Raw genomic sequence first — 15,351 nt, 5'->3', positions numbered from 1 at the left:
AGCCCGTGTCCCCTTCACCGGCAGGCAGACTCTCAACCACTGCGCCACCAGGGAAGCCCGGGGTACTCTTCATTGTGGTGTGCAGGCTTCTCATTGCGGTGGCTTCTCTTGTTGTGGAGCACAGGCTCTAGGCGCACAGGCTTCAGTAGCTGTGGCACGCGGGCTCAGTAGTTGTGGCTCGCGGGCTCTAGAGCACAGGCTCAGTAGTTGTGGCGCACGGGCTTAGTTGCTCCGCGGCATGTGGGATCTTCCCCGACCAGGGCTCGAACTCGTGTCCCCGGCATTGGCAGGCGGATTCTCAACCACTGCGCCACCAGGGAAGCCCTCATGGGAACTTTAAATCTCTGATTCGCATAACCATACTCACTCCCTGATTGGTACAGCTCTGATCACTGGCTGAAAAACAAATCCTTCTTAATATGAGGCATGCTTCTCAAAAGACCACAACTACATGCATTCTATAAAGCCAAACAAAGTTTATTGCCAGGAGAAGGTCGCTAGTTGAATAAATCTTTCACAGAATTGTCCTCCAACAATGTGATGTGTCTTTATGCATGATAAAAGACATAGCTGCTTCTGAATTATTCTAACAGATGATGACATAGTGTCATGGTTAGGTGTATATTCTGGATTGACTTAATAGCTCAGATGACCTTGAATAAATTAATTAACCTGTTTCTAGCTTGGGTTTCCCATCTGCAAAATACGTCAAATAGGACCTACCTCATTGCAAAGATGAGTCACTGCAAAGATTAAATGCAATACTGCATGTAAATCATTAATTAGCATGGTGCCTACATGGGACAAATATTGCCATTACTTATTGAACACCAACATGCACTAGTGACCAGACGTATATTATTTCTAATCCTGCATGACTAGAAAGTTTTATCCCCATTTTACAGAGGAGAAACTCAGGCTAAGAGAACAGATGCAACTGATTCCCAGTCACAAGGTTAATAAGCACCAGGGCCAGGATGACATGGATTTGATTACATTTTTCCTACTCTTCCACACTTCCTCATATTTTGTAAGCTTAGAGTTTAAAACCTCAGGGCAATTTAAAATATTTGAAACTTCAGCTACATATATGAAATTGTTTTGTTTGTTATTCTGCCGTAGAAGATACAGCATGCATTCTACTTCCCGATTTGGGAGAATAGGCACCAGCCTGCCCACCCACAGAGACACCAGGCCTGCAGGTGGAGTGGGTTCGCCCTCCCCTGCCCTTACGTACCCACGTTGGACCTCTCGGGCACGTTGGCGTGATAGGTCTCGTGTAAGAACTCGGGAGGGTTGTCATTAATGTCCTGGACCTTGACGATGAATTCTGATGGCGGCTCCAGGGGCCGGTTGGTGTCCCTGTCCACCGCCTGAGCCATCAGCGTGTACTGGGCTCTCTCCTCTCGGTCCAGTGTCTTGGTAGCATGAATGTTCCCTGATTTGTCATCAATCACAAAAATGGTTCCGGCTCCTTCACCTGAGAGAATGTATTTAATGTTCCCATCACCAGAGTCAATATCGGAATGAAGCTAGGAAAAGAGAAATCAAGATTTGTAATTCCAGGACGGATGCACTGGGGAGGTAGAGACACACATGCTGTTGAGACAATACACTGTTTACACACACACACACACACACACACACACACACACACACTGAGAGGGAGATGTTCTCACCCCATTTGACAAATGAAGAAATGTAATCTTAGAGAAGATAATTGTCTTGGCCAAGGTCACACAGCTGGGGAGCAGTGAAGCCAGGGTCCAAACATTTTTAAATTTTAAGATTCATGCTCTCCCTCCCCCTCTCCCATTACATATGCACACATACAAAGTATATATAATATACATTAGTTCAGTTATTTTGAAAGAAATATGCACATACTATAGAAAATAAAAAACACACATTTGTGCAATAAGTAAATCTTATAAGTTCTGATTCCCATTCCTTCTTTTTCCCTGCTCAGAGACAGCTCTTATGACCAGTTTCTTGTGAATCCTCTAAGGCATATTCTATGCATATGCAAGAATATCTATACAGATACACGTGCTTTGGTTTATTTTTACACAATAAAGTGCATAGTGCACATACCACTCTTCACCTCTGCTTTCCTACCACAATAAATTCAGAGGACCCTTCCACACTGGTACATAAAAATTGACCTCATCAGTTGTATGGATGTTATTATAATTTCAGTCCTCTTCCAAAGGACACTAAGATTCCAAAGGACACCAGGCTTTTGTTACCTCAGACAATCCATTGATCAGACTTTCTGGAAGACCTGCTGTGTGGCACAGGAAGTGTGAGGAGCTGAGGATGGAAGCTGCCTGCACAAGCCCCCATTCCCATCATAAGCATGGGGTGGGTGGGGTGGGGTGATAGATATGCAGCTCTTAGACATAGAAAGACTGTATATCCTTGGGAATTTCCCCTCTGTTGACAAAGCCCAGAGAAATGATGGAACTTGCCTAAATCCACAGTTGGCAGGGCCAGGAAGTCATCCAGGTCTCCTAACTACCCACCTGTGCCTTCTGCCTTGACTCTGCTCTGTGTTTTGTAACATGGAACTCCCCCCCAAAGACCACATCCAATTTTCCTGTAGCAATAAACTCTTTATTGTACCTTGTTGTCCAACCTCAATTTCTGCAGCTATCATCTTGATGAGTTCCTCTGCCCTCATTTTACCCTTTGTGGGAAAAGATAAGCATTACTTTCACCATTCTTATAGGCTTCAAGAGTAGCCAAGTGGATAAAAAGCCCTTGGTTCTACCTACTACGTAAGAAAACCTAGTATAAACTAAAAAGCTTTATTCAAATGACATTGAAATATAATAATGCTTACTACTTATAATTATTATCTTATTATTTATTATTATAATTCCGTTTTAATATTATTAATGCGATTTTAATTATTATTATTATGAAACCAAGACCTAGAAAGCTTGTCCAGAATCACAAAGCAGGATTGAACACATTGCTTTTAAAAATTTTTTGTATTGTTTCAATTTCCCCCAAAATATCTAACTGATTTACAGTGCCTCAGTGAAACACCAAATATTTCAGCTCAGGGGGATACCTGTAGGTACAAATTACATGTTGATTTTAGTCTATAGTGCTTCTCAGGAAAAGAAAAAAAGCATACTTTCCTTCAGAACTTGTTATTCATAACAAGCTATGTGCTGTCATGAAATTATGACTACGCATTTCTTATGAATAAGGCAGTTTGCGAGTAATATACAAAGCTATTTGAATATATGAAGCTACAAAGGATGACCCAAATTGCCCCAGTCTTCATACAAGTTTCCACAGTGAGGGCAGGATCCCTGCCCCCATTCCTCTGGCTCCCCACCTAACCCCCAATAATAGTTTATGTTCATTTGTTTTCCCTGCCTCAGACCTGGCAAAAGTCAGGGGCTCAGCCACGTGAATGCGCAACAAGGAAATCAATGCAACACTTACTTTAATGGGAGTGTTTAGACAAGGAATGTTTCTAGGGACCTTCATATATTACATATGAATTTGGCAAGACTCTTGGGAATTAAACAAATTTCATGATCAACCAAATAACTGAAAAATATTTAAATATACTGCTCATTATTTTTATCTTGTTTTCAGAGTTCAAAGTTGGATATAAATTCCTTTTTTTCCCTCTCCAACAAAGATGATCCATACAACCAACAATGATATTTATTAGTTTCAACACAAAAAGCAGTTTGGCAAACCATTCAGTGCTATCAAGGGATCAGTTGCTGAGGTGGACACAGCCAATTCCTAACTTCCAAGACTGATGGCATCCCCTCTGCAGAGCACAGCATGATGCAGACTGTGCTTCCTGCAGGAGATCTAAAAGTCCATGGTTTGCCAAATTCCACTTTTTGAGAGCATCTTAAATCACTCAACCTTGAATGTCATCAAATCAAAGGTTTTTAGGGAACAAGTCACCTAGTCTAATCCTCCTATTCATGGGGAACTACAGATCAGCATTGTCTCAAAAGGAAGTTCCATAGGATCTAACCACTTTATTTCTTTTTACCCCCATCCAATCCGACATCAGGCTCATTTTCGTGTGTCTAGATTTTCCATCCTCTTCCATCTGCTGCCTTTTAGGAGGCATGACACCTGCTTGCTCCACAGAGATGCTGAAATGGCCCTCTAGGTCCTGTCTCTTCTGCACTCCCCACCCTAATACACACCCTGCTCCCCACTGAGAAGGTCCCCGTGGCAGATGTTCTATTTTCTCAGAACAGTTCACACACAGCTCTCCACATTGTTCAAGCCACACAGCTCCTGCTGTGGCTCGAGTCTCTTCTTCCTCTCTGGGCACACAGCCCGTCTCCTTGATGGAAGGAATTCTATGTGCCAGTTGTTTCCCTGTGCTCCATTTCTCAAGGATACTTCTACTTTGGGTGTAATCTTTCCATTTTGGATACAAATGATGAAATTGCTCTAGTACTTCTCTTCAAAAAGGCACTTTTCCATCCCTTAACAATAGTATTGAGACGCTAATATGAACCTCTTCCAAAGATGTCAATTCCATAAATATGGAATGCTCTTCTCAAGTTAAGCAGCAACTAAGATAACTTCATTGGAATCTATGAGGCTCAGAAATGAGCACCCCACAAATCTGCTCTTGTCCCTTTCCCCCTTCACAGGATAACTCTTACTCATCCTTCAGGTCACAAGTTGTTACCATTGTCTCCATGAAACTGCCCTTCATCCCTCCCAAACTTTACCATGTAAATTGAATTGCTAGTGAATTTCTTCATTATTCTACTCCTTGTTTTAGTTTTTTAATTGCTTAGGTAAGTGTCTCTTTTCCACTAGTCCCTGAACTCGTTGAGACCAAGGACTATTTTACCCTAGTTTACCATTTGCCTCACTCTGTACCTTCCCATAGCAGGCTTTGTGTTCTTATGTGTGTAAACACCTATCTCCTCGCAGTTCATGTCACTGTTCTCTAAAAGAAGGCTGTATGTTTTACCATAATTGATATAGCAGTCAGTTTTTCAAACATATTTTGTTTGTTTGTTTTTGTTTTTTAATTTTGGCTGTGCTGTGCGGCTTGCAGGATCTCAGTTCCCCGACCAGGGATTGACCCCAGGCCTCCTCAGTGCAAGTGCCAAATCCTAACCACTAGACCACCAGGGAACTCCCTCAAACATATTTTGAACTCTCTACCCTTGCACTTTTTGGAGGGGGTACACAGAGAATGCAGGATTTCTCAGTAGTACTAAGACTCTCAAGCCTTCTGAAATGGGTTTTGCCATCCCTAAGCCAAAGTGGATAAAATTCCACCCATTCTTATGACACATCCATTCATCTTGTCAAATATTCACAGAGGCGTCCCCAAAGCTGGACTTTGGTATAGGACCTGGGGATACAAAAATGATGCTGTTCCTGGTGGAAAGTAGCTTAGGGTCCAGTGAGGGAGATAGATGAATACGTAGACATGTGTACTACAGAAAGGAAAGCTATGATGAAAAGAGTCTAGAGCATCATAAGAACACAAACGATGGCATCCAAGTTGGGGTTTGGATGTGGTAGGGGAAATGCCCCCAGTTGGAGAATGGTTAAATAAATAATCATCATTTCTATTCAGTAGACTACTGTGTAACCATTAAAAAACAGAGTTTTGAGGGCATAACATCAAGTGGAAAACTGAAGTGTTCTTAACATGGATAAGTCTATGAACTAAAAAAAAAAAAAAAAGGCTAGAAGGATGTATGAACAATGATTTTGCGGTTTTTACTGATGGTCAGACCATTATTATTTTCCCTCCTATATTTTTGTTTCGACCATACCCTAGTACAGGGATGGTGGAGAGTGAGAAATAAATGTGGAGTGACAGCAGCCTTACCCTGCCCACGAGCACGGGGTCAGGCCCGGTGTACTCCTCTATCACGAAGAACTGGTTCCAGACCCAGCCTCTCTTGGAGCGCTGCAGCACCTGGCCCTCCTTGCCCTTCTCGTGGTGCCCGTGGAACGAGGGTCGCAGGTGGCTCCTACGCTCCGTGGCGAAGGCCTGGCTATGGCACAGCATGCCCAGGCACACCAGCGCGGCTTGTAAACAGTAGTTCTCCTTCATTTTTGGTTACGTGGTAGGCACAGGAGAATGCGGCTGTCACCCCTTCCAGCGACTGTGCTGCGGCCTGGCCAGTTGTGGCCTCCCACGCGTCACGCCGAGCTCTCTCGGACTGGAATGTTTCTCCCCGCTGAGCACATCACGTCAGGGCTGCCCACTTCCCCGGTCGGCCTCTGCAGGCAGAAAGAAAGGTCAGACTAGTCGCAGGCTCCATCCCCACTTCATTTCAATTCCATTCTGTAAACGCTGACCCACTTTGGACCCTGTTAGGGCTCTGCTCTGGGTACTGAGGATGCAGACGCCAGTGAGAAATAGTCCCTGCTCTCTGGCCGTTTACCACGCGGTGGGTAAGATAAACACATACACGAAGAAACCCCTCAAGGTCTATATGAGGATAAAACGTGTGCGCTGTGGAATCCAGCTGCCCAGGTCTGAGTGTCAGTTTTACCATTTTCTAGCTCTGGGTTTGGGGTAAGCCGACCCTGAGCTCAGCTTGCTCATTTATGAAATGGGCTCGCGAATCGAACTCACTGCAAGATCTACACAGGGATACACGAGTAATACCCCTAAGTCTCTTAGCACAAGGCCTGCTATACAGTAAACGCTTCATATTTATCTGTTATTATTGTGATCATAACTGTGCTTGGGTATGTTTTCGTAATAGGGAAACTTAGGGCATTATGGGCAGCCAGGAGAGGAACACATAATTGATGGGGGTTGAGGATGGAGATGGCAGAGAGTGGGGACCGTTAAGGAGGACTTCCTGGAGGATGGGATGGATGGGCACAACCATCAGATGAGTTACTGTGATAAGAAGGGAATGGATGGGATGTCCAGGTAGAAGGAACAGCGTGCCCCAAAGCCCAGAGCTGGTCACAAGCACAGCACGTCCCAAGACTGTTCAGCTTACTGGATGGTATAAGAAAGGAGGAAGCCAGCAATGAATCCTTCTAGATATGGGAGGTCGGGGCAGACCCTAAGATGGTCACTGATGGCCACTAAAACATTTGTCAGTGAAATAATGGGTCAAATTCTCATTGTTGGATCAATATAGTGTCAATTCAGTAAGCAGGATTTGCTCTTGTCCGGTCCAGTGGCCACCCAAGAACCTGAAGATCCTACCTTAACCTGAGAGTCTTTCCAAGGATACTTTATAAGCTCCCTCCAACAAGGAAAAGCAAAATAAAACAGCATCCCCACCAGCTGGTCCAAAGGTCTTGTTCCTGGCACCCAGCCATGACTCAGCTACTCATCGACAGTAAAGATGAGTGCTAACGCCTTTCCATGCCTCTTGTGGTTTCTCATCTACAGTCACTCCAGTCCTCTCTCCAGCACTGTGGTTCTTCTCTCTGGTCCTTAACTCCTGCCTCAGGTTTCTGGGCTTCTTCATGGGACTTTGTTTTTCTGGTGCTGGAAACTTAATTCTCCCCTAAGGAACTTCCAAAGCTCATTCTCCTATCTTAGGATCCTACACCTTCTTCTGGACAGTCATCCGCTCCCCTTGGAGCACCTCTCAGAAACAAGTCGGACCCCTAGTTCCTGGAACCAGACTGTCCTCACTACCACCCCCATCCCCAATGGGAGGGACTCTCAGAAAGTTGATGGGCATGGAGGATGACACTTCATTTCAACACCAGTGGGTCTAAATGAAACTGGTGAGATTCTTTTTTTTTTTTAATTGAGAGGTATAGTTGATTTATAATGTTGTGTTAGTTTCAGGTGTATGGCAAAGTGATTCAGTTATATGTGTGTGTGTGTATATATAGGTTTATATATACATATATATATATTCTTTTTCAGATTCTTTTCCCTTATAGGCTATTACAAAATATTGATTATTGTTCCCTGTGCTATACAGTAGGTCCTTGCTGGTTATCTATTTTATATATAGTAGTGTGTATATGTTAATCCTGAACTCCTAATTTATCTCCCCCACCCCATTTCCCCTTTGCTAACTCTAAGTTTGTTTTCTGTGTCTGTGGGTCTATTTCTGTTTTATAAATAAGTTCATTTGCATCATTTTTTTGTAGATTCCACATATAAGCAATATCATACGATGTTTTTCTCTCTCTGTCTGGCTTACTTCACTTAGTATGATAATCTCTAGGTCCATCCATGCTGCTGCATATTGCTGCAAACGGCATTATTTTATTCTTTTTTGTAGCCGAGTAGTATTCCATTATATATATATATATATATATATGAGCTGCTAATGCCTTTCCATGCCTCTTGTGGTTTCTCACCTACAGTCACTCCAGTCCTCTCTCTAGCACTCTGGTTCTTATATATATATCTCACATCTTCTTTATTTATTCCTCTGTTGATGGACGTTTAGGTTGCTTCCGTGTCTTGGCTATTGTAAATAGTGCTGCAGTGAACATTGGGGTGCATGTATCTTTTCGAATTATGGTTTTCTCGGGATATATGCCCAGGAGTAGGATTGCAGGATCATATGGTAACTCTACTTTTAGTTTTTTAAGGAACTTCCATACTGTTCTCCATAGTGGCTGTACCAGTGAAATTGGTGTGATTCTTGAGTGTTGTAGGAATAAAAACCATCACCTAATTCTTTGCTATATGATTTGGATGAAGTGGTTAGATGTGGGGGGAAGGGAATAGGAAAGAGAGAGAATGCATCTTGGCAGAGTGGAATGTACCTAGATTTGGAGGTCAGGTAAAGCTGAATTGGAATACCACTTCTATATATTTCAATCAGGGTGGCTTCGACATGTCAGTCAGGCACTCTTAGCCTCCTCAGTCTCATCTGAACAATAGGGATGACAAGAATTGGTACACACATGCAGGGCTGAAGACAGAGAGAGAACTGGGCACACACTGGGTCTCTTCCTCTCTTTCTAGAGCACCACAGTCCAAGCATGCAGCCCTCACTCAGCAGAAGAAAGTGCTCTTGCCTTGCAGGTGGAGATGCCCAGAAGACAGGGGTGAGGTGCTTTCTCTAAGAGAGGAATTGAGGAATAAGAGTTACATGGAGGTACCACAGCCCTCTGGCCTTAGAGGTCTCAAAAATAAGGGAACTGGTGGCATTCTAATTTGCTGGTTCAGAACCCCTTTCTTCTGAGGCTCTTTGATTTCATCAACCCGAGTCTTTCTGCTCCTTTGTAATACGGCAAAATGTTATCTGGGGAGGCCACAGATGTGCATTCATTTCAGGTGTCCATCACTGTCCTCAAGACCATTTTATGATGTTTTATGCAAGACCCTTTTCAGGGAATAGGGAGTTTAGTGTTTGTTGTAGACAGACTCTGGGATATGTAAAAGGCTGTGTGGAAGAGAGAGAAAGATTCAAAAGGCAGTGTCCTCACTTAACAGCTTCACCCTGAGACTCAGGCATATCAATACTACATCAAATGCTGTTTCTTACAAGGCAAACTGACTGCATGGAAAGAGCACAGGGAGGGACCAGAAGGAGTTTGATCCTACACTGAGGCAATGTGAAGCCATAGGAAGATACCTGCATTTAAGTCAAAAAGCCAAAGATATGATTAAGAATCTGCCACTTAGCTGGTGGTGGGACCTCCCTCAGCTCCGAGAGCAGTGGCTCTGCCTCATTCCCTGTAAAGTGAAGCCATTGGGTGACATTTTCTACAAGTGGTTTCCAGGTTCATGTTCTTGTTTGGAGTTGGGGTGAGATATCTTGGGGGCACTTCTGATTCATACACCATCTCCTTACTATACTGGTTTCCTCTTAATGGTTGGGATGATATCTTATTCACAATTAGATGGCCAATGCCTGAGCTCAAAGCAGGACACCAATAAAAGCTGAATGTATGATTTGAACCCCATACTTCAAGTTCAAACTTGATATTGCCACCATAGAATCTCAAGAAGAAGAAATAGAAAAGAAAAAGCATATGGTGCAACAAGATCTCTGCCCATTTTACACCATGCCAATTATTAAGTGTTCATTCACACGGTGATAAATTATTCTTGCATATAAACTGTGAAGTGTATTTGAAAGAAAGGGTTTAATTAAAGTTGATATTTCTGCACCTCTTTCTTCTGGCTGCCATTTTGCTGTAAAGCACAATTATTTCTGACACTAAACGTGTTGAAACTAGATGACAACTTTCTTTTTCCTTTACAGAAGAAAAATTCTAGCTTGATACTAATGAATTTAAGAGTTTCCACATGACCAATAAACAATAAATTTCACCCTTTGTTAAAAAGGTGAAATTATCTATTTTCTTCTGTTGGAAAGAATAGCAAAATCAACTTGCTTTTAAAAGTAATTCCTTGAAACCATTATTTATAAGTGCTTATATGGCTGTATGTACTATATAAAGTTATTTTAATGGTTAATCTCAGGTATGTTAAGACGAATTTTAAGACATTATTTTTTAATTCAATTTCAGAATGAAAATTTACTTAGCAAAAGCTTTTTCTAGCTATTGCTCTAAAAACCTTACAAATAGTAACTCATCCATTAATTTCTATAACAAACTTATGAATAGGTACTGTGAATATTCTTATTTTAAAGGATGGAAACTGAGGCCCGGATAGATTAAGCAACTTGTGCAAAGTTATGCTTCAGATAAATCGTAGTGCTGAATCTGAGCCCATGACGTTTGGCTCTAGAGTCTGTGTCCTTAACCACTGAGCAATACCAGCTATCACCACTTGTTGGTTTCTGAGATTCATAAGGAGACGATATGGACAGTGTGATAAAAACAGTAACCTAGATGCCATGTGCAGTAAACCAGTATGAGAACCTAGTATATACTCATAATATGACTATGATGAAAATGTTAATAACAGTAAACATTTGTCCAGTGTTATTGTCTGCCTAACATTCTTCTAAGTGCTTTCAATGAGTTGAGTCGTAAATTTTCACAATAACTCTGCACAATAGTATTATTGTTATCCCCATTTTACAGATAAGTAGTCTGAGGCATAGCAAGATTAAGTAACTTGCTCATAGTTACAGAGCCAGCAAGTGGAGGAGCTGAGATATGAACACTGGATGCTTGGTTCCAAGACCTGCATTGTTATCCCCTATAATCCCATGTGATATTGCCTCTCTAAGAGAAGGCTGAAGATCAAATATGGACACATATCATAAGATATATCATAATAGTCTAATGATGAAAATAAATTAAGTTTTGGTGGCACTGTGGTGGGGGGTAATACTGTAACTAAAATATTAAACCAAACTAGAAAGAGGAAGATAAAGCATTTTATAGCAAGGATCAAAGTGAAGAGGAACAGGAAGTGATTATAGCAGTTCATCAACAACACAGTACAACCAGGTCCTTGAACAGCACTAGTACACAAAAGTAAGTCTTTGCTTTTTATTTTCAAACACCCTGTTTCAGAATTTCTATATGTATAGGTTAAAAAAGATGTGTTCAGAAAGATTATTATTATTATTATTATTATTATTTGGAAATGCTCCTAAAATCTAGAGATCTGGTTGATGTATGCAGTGGTACAGAGTTTGCAGGAATCACTCACGAAAATGAACAGGAGACCACCCTCCTAAGAAGACCTTGACGTTGGTAACAACTAAGGAAATATATCAGTGTTCTAATTGGTTTTAATAAAGACCCCCAAGGCAGTTCTTGAACAATCCTTCCATTTAAGCACTTTCTAGCAGTATGCCAGAATGTCTAAGCATTGAGGTTCCACTAAAACATATAGGAGGACTTTATTTTATGATGGGAGCATATTGCTTGCAAGGAAAAATAAATGTTGTTGAAAGTCACAGGAGTAATAACATGACAGGAAAATGGATTTGCAAAACCACCAGCTCTAAGTGGAAGGCTCGCCCCTCTATCTTGAGAGCAGATAGCCCGTTATAAGCTACTGCGCCTTGAGCATAAAACTCACTGTGCTTGCTTTTGTCTCCGTTAAAGAAAATGACATATGGGTGTTTAAGTATATTTGGACTCCTGCTGGAAATTGTTATCGGGTAGAGAAAAAAAGATGAAAACGCTTAGCAAAAATCAAGCGGCTTTGGTTTTTTAGCTTTCTCCTCCCCCACAGAGCTGGAAGGATCAGACGGGCTGACCTGTTCTTTTCATTTCCAGGGAGTTAATTTACAGTTAAAGACAGGTTATCATTACATTAAGAATATTACCGAGCCCACCAGAACTCAAAACCTTATTCTGCAAGTGCAGTGTCCTCTTGTCAGGAGCTCAGGGGCTCTGGTCCCCACTGCAACAAACACAGCTTTGTAACCAATCGGATTCCATTATGCAAATTAATTCAAGCATATTTTATTCCCCGTTCAGATCTCATCACTCAGCACTGAGCTGGTCTCTAGTTTCAAATCAAATCACAGGAATTATGCCATGTCTGTGGAAATCACAGAGAATGGGTAGAGGAAGTATTACAAGAACTACTGAATCACATTTCTTCCCCGATTTCTACGCTTGGAGCAAAGCATAAGCTTGCGGTAACAGTCACTTCTGCTCAGGTGCAGAATACACAGCAGAGACTGCCAAGCAGGCATTGTATATGTTACTCCACTCTCTGATACCAAATTCAAATGTTAAAGTAGGTAGCAAAGAGGGCTCCTTATCAATGACCATGACGTGCTTTAAGGGCAAGTGGAATGTTTAAAACTGTTCCATGTAAGTTTCATTCTCTGCTTCTAGAGAAATAGAGAACCACAGGAGTGTCAGCTTTGGAAGTGAAAAGATCAGTCCCTGCCTGGTGTTGGGAAGGCCTGGGTCCAAATCCTAGTTCCATCACTTATGGGCTATATAAAATTAGGTAATGATAGTTGAAATTATCCTTGACAAGGTGCTTGATTTTTCTAGTGCTGGGCGGTATACTCAGGGCTTGATATACACCATTTAACTGTATTTTCATCACAACTGTATGTAAATATCACCCACAATATTATCTACAAGGAAACTGAGGTTGTGAGTGATTAAGTAAACCACTCAAGGATACACTCTGAAACACTGGCAAGGCTGCAATTCAAATTCAGGTTTATGTGACTGCAAAACCCATGCTATGGCTTTACCTGGCTCCCAAACACTAAGAGTCGATGTTCCTGATCTTCAACACAAGGACATGGTTTAGACCATCTCCAAGGATGGTCTAAACTCCATATTGTATTTGACATTGAAAAAAATCTTTGTTAGATGTGAATTTCATTTAAGTATGTACAATCAGCCTTTATATTCTTAGGCTTTTGTGGCCACAGAGTATTCTAGAAATCCATCTTAAGTCCCCAGACCCCAAACATATAGAATCATTCACTGATTATTTATTAATCTTTTCAAGTAATTAAATCATCTTCAAATGATAAGATGACTAAACACAGTCTGTGATATGAAGAACTTATTATTTTTGCTCTACTCAATCCTTAAGATAGTCTTTTTCTCACTGTAATATTTTAAAATGTTAATCATTAAGATGAATAAAATATATCAACACATACAGTTAATAACACTGTCATCAGTATCATCTCGGGCTATGAATACACACCCTATATGAATGTGTGGAAAGAGAGAGATCTTATTTTCTATTTTCTTCTGCATGAGTGAAAGTACCTGAGGGAAGATTAGGGCAAAAATGGTAATGATAAACAGATGCTCAGCATAATGTAACGTCATTTGTGGTATCAAAGGCCTGTATGTAAATCTCTCTTTGTCTCAGAGCAGTGAGTATCTATAAAGCTTTCTTTATTTCCTGGTTCCTTCATTCAGCAGTAACTTTTCACAGTGCCAGACCTGGGTTGGACCCTGGAGGCTGCAGTGCCTCTCTGATCTGTAGACTCTACTCAAACAATGGTGAAACAGTTGTCTAAGCAGATAAATGATGGTATGATGTGATAAGTGCAAACAGGACTGAGTAAAAGAACACAGAGGAATCAGTGACCACATCTCTGCAGATGAATTTGTAACATATCACTCCTGCCTTCTGGTACTTGCCTACTCCAGCCCCTTCCAAGCAAATACCTATATTAACAGTCTCCCACATCTGGAGCTTCCACTCTCACCCAGAGCCATGGATGATTGAACCACATGTAGTCCAGTGATAACCAAACCATAAACCAACCCCTGATTTTATCAAACTGTGTAACCTCGTTCAAAATGATAACCTGGGTGAATCAGATTCACTGGGGAACTTTAATGAAAGAAAACAGGACCATTTGCCAGTTAGTAAGGGAGCTGAAACAGAAAGGTTATGAGGCACCTGGGGGATGGAGTAGCCACAAAGTGACATCTTATGGCCAGTGTTTCAGTGAAATCAAGGGGTATGAGCAAGTCAGTTAGAAACCAAACAGAAACAAACATGGCCTCTGTCCTTGAGCCACGTAAATGGCAGAGCACATGGCCCTGTTATCTGAAGATCCTGGCAATCAAGGACTTCCCTCCAGCTGTTGTCTCCACGGGGCCCAGCCCTACTGATATTCTGTTTCTGAATTTCTATATGAGGTTGTTTGCACTGCCCTCCCTATACATCGGATGACAATAAGCCCCTTGTACATGAGCTAACTTGAGTGCTTTCTTTTATCATCAAACAGCAAACCTAGTAAACTATCAATACAATAATCAAGAGGAAAAGTTAGGTGATTCTTCCCCTGGTCAAGGGTGAAGCACTATAACTGTGGAGATCCTTTGTTCAGATGTAGAAAATGCCTATTTCTTCTCTAAATTTCCAAGGAATACTGGGCAATAGGGAGAGATGTAGAACAAAAGTCAAGACACTTGTGTTGTAGCAAAGGTTCTGCCACTAAACAATTGTGTAACCTTAGAAAAGACACTCTTCCTTTGGGACTAAGTTTCTCCCTCTATAAAATAGAAGACTGGCAATAGCTCCTGTTAAGGAGCTGTCTACAGGAGCCTGTGAGTCTGTGCTGGGCTGAGACACAGCAACTTTCCCTGGATGGAGAGAGATGAAAATTCATTTAGAAGGTCTGGATCCTGCTGCACTGGCAGGGCTGCTCCATGCACAACTCCAGGAGTCCCACTTACATCAGATATAATGTGAATGGTGCCCTCTGGGACTAGGCAATGCAAGATCTGCTAATGTGACAGGTATTAAAACCCAGCATTAGGCATCAGGACTTTACCTGATGGACAGTGGGAATCCATTAAGTCCTCTGGTCAGGAGATTGATGGAGTCCGAGCTGTCAGGGGTATACAGGATAAACCAACATGAGAAATGGCAGTTCTGACAAAATGGTTGAGAGCATGGGCTCAGGAGTCAGATGGGGTTAGAGGATTACAGCTCAAAAGTTACTACTCACTACGTGTGTGACTCAACCTCTGTAGGTCTCCACACTGCAA

General features: G+C 41.8%; 1 protein-coding gene across 1 annotated transcript in view; it reads right to left on the bottom strand.

Moving 5' to 3' along the window:
• Nucleotides 1-15,351, bottom strand: part of CDH11 (cadherin 11) — a 141,883-nt gene that overhangs the window by 39,268 nt on the left and 87,264 nt on the right. The window contains exons 3-4 of the mRNA XM_061174477.1: nucleotides 5,861-6,258; nucleotides 1,238-1,532 (exon numbers count right to left, since the gene is read on the bottom strand). Of these exons, the coding sequence (XP_061030460.1) occupies nucleotides 1,238-1,532; nucleotides 5,861-6,088 (523 nt within the window). The 5' untranslated portion in view covers nucleotides 6,089-6,258. The remainder of the gene's footprint in view (nucleotides 1-1,237; nucleotides 1,533-5,860; nucleotides 6,259-15,351) is intronic.

Source organism: Eubalaena glacialis, chromosome 18, assembly GCF_028564815.1.
Source record: "Eubalaena glacialis isolate mEubGla1 chromosome 18, mEubGla1.1.hap2.+ XY, whole genome shotgun sequence".
Lineage (NCBI taxonomy): Eukaryota > Metazoa > Chordata > Mammalia > Artiodactyla > Balaenidae > Eubalaena > Eubalaena glacialis.
This window is presented reverse-complemented; position numbering and strand designations above follow the sequence as displayed.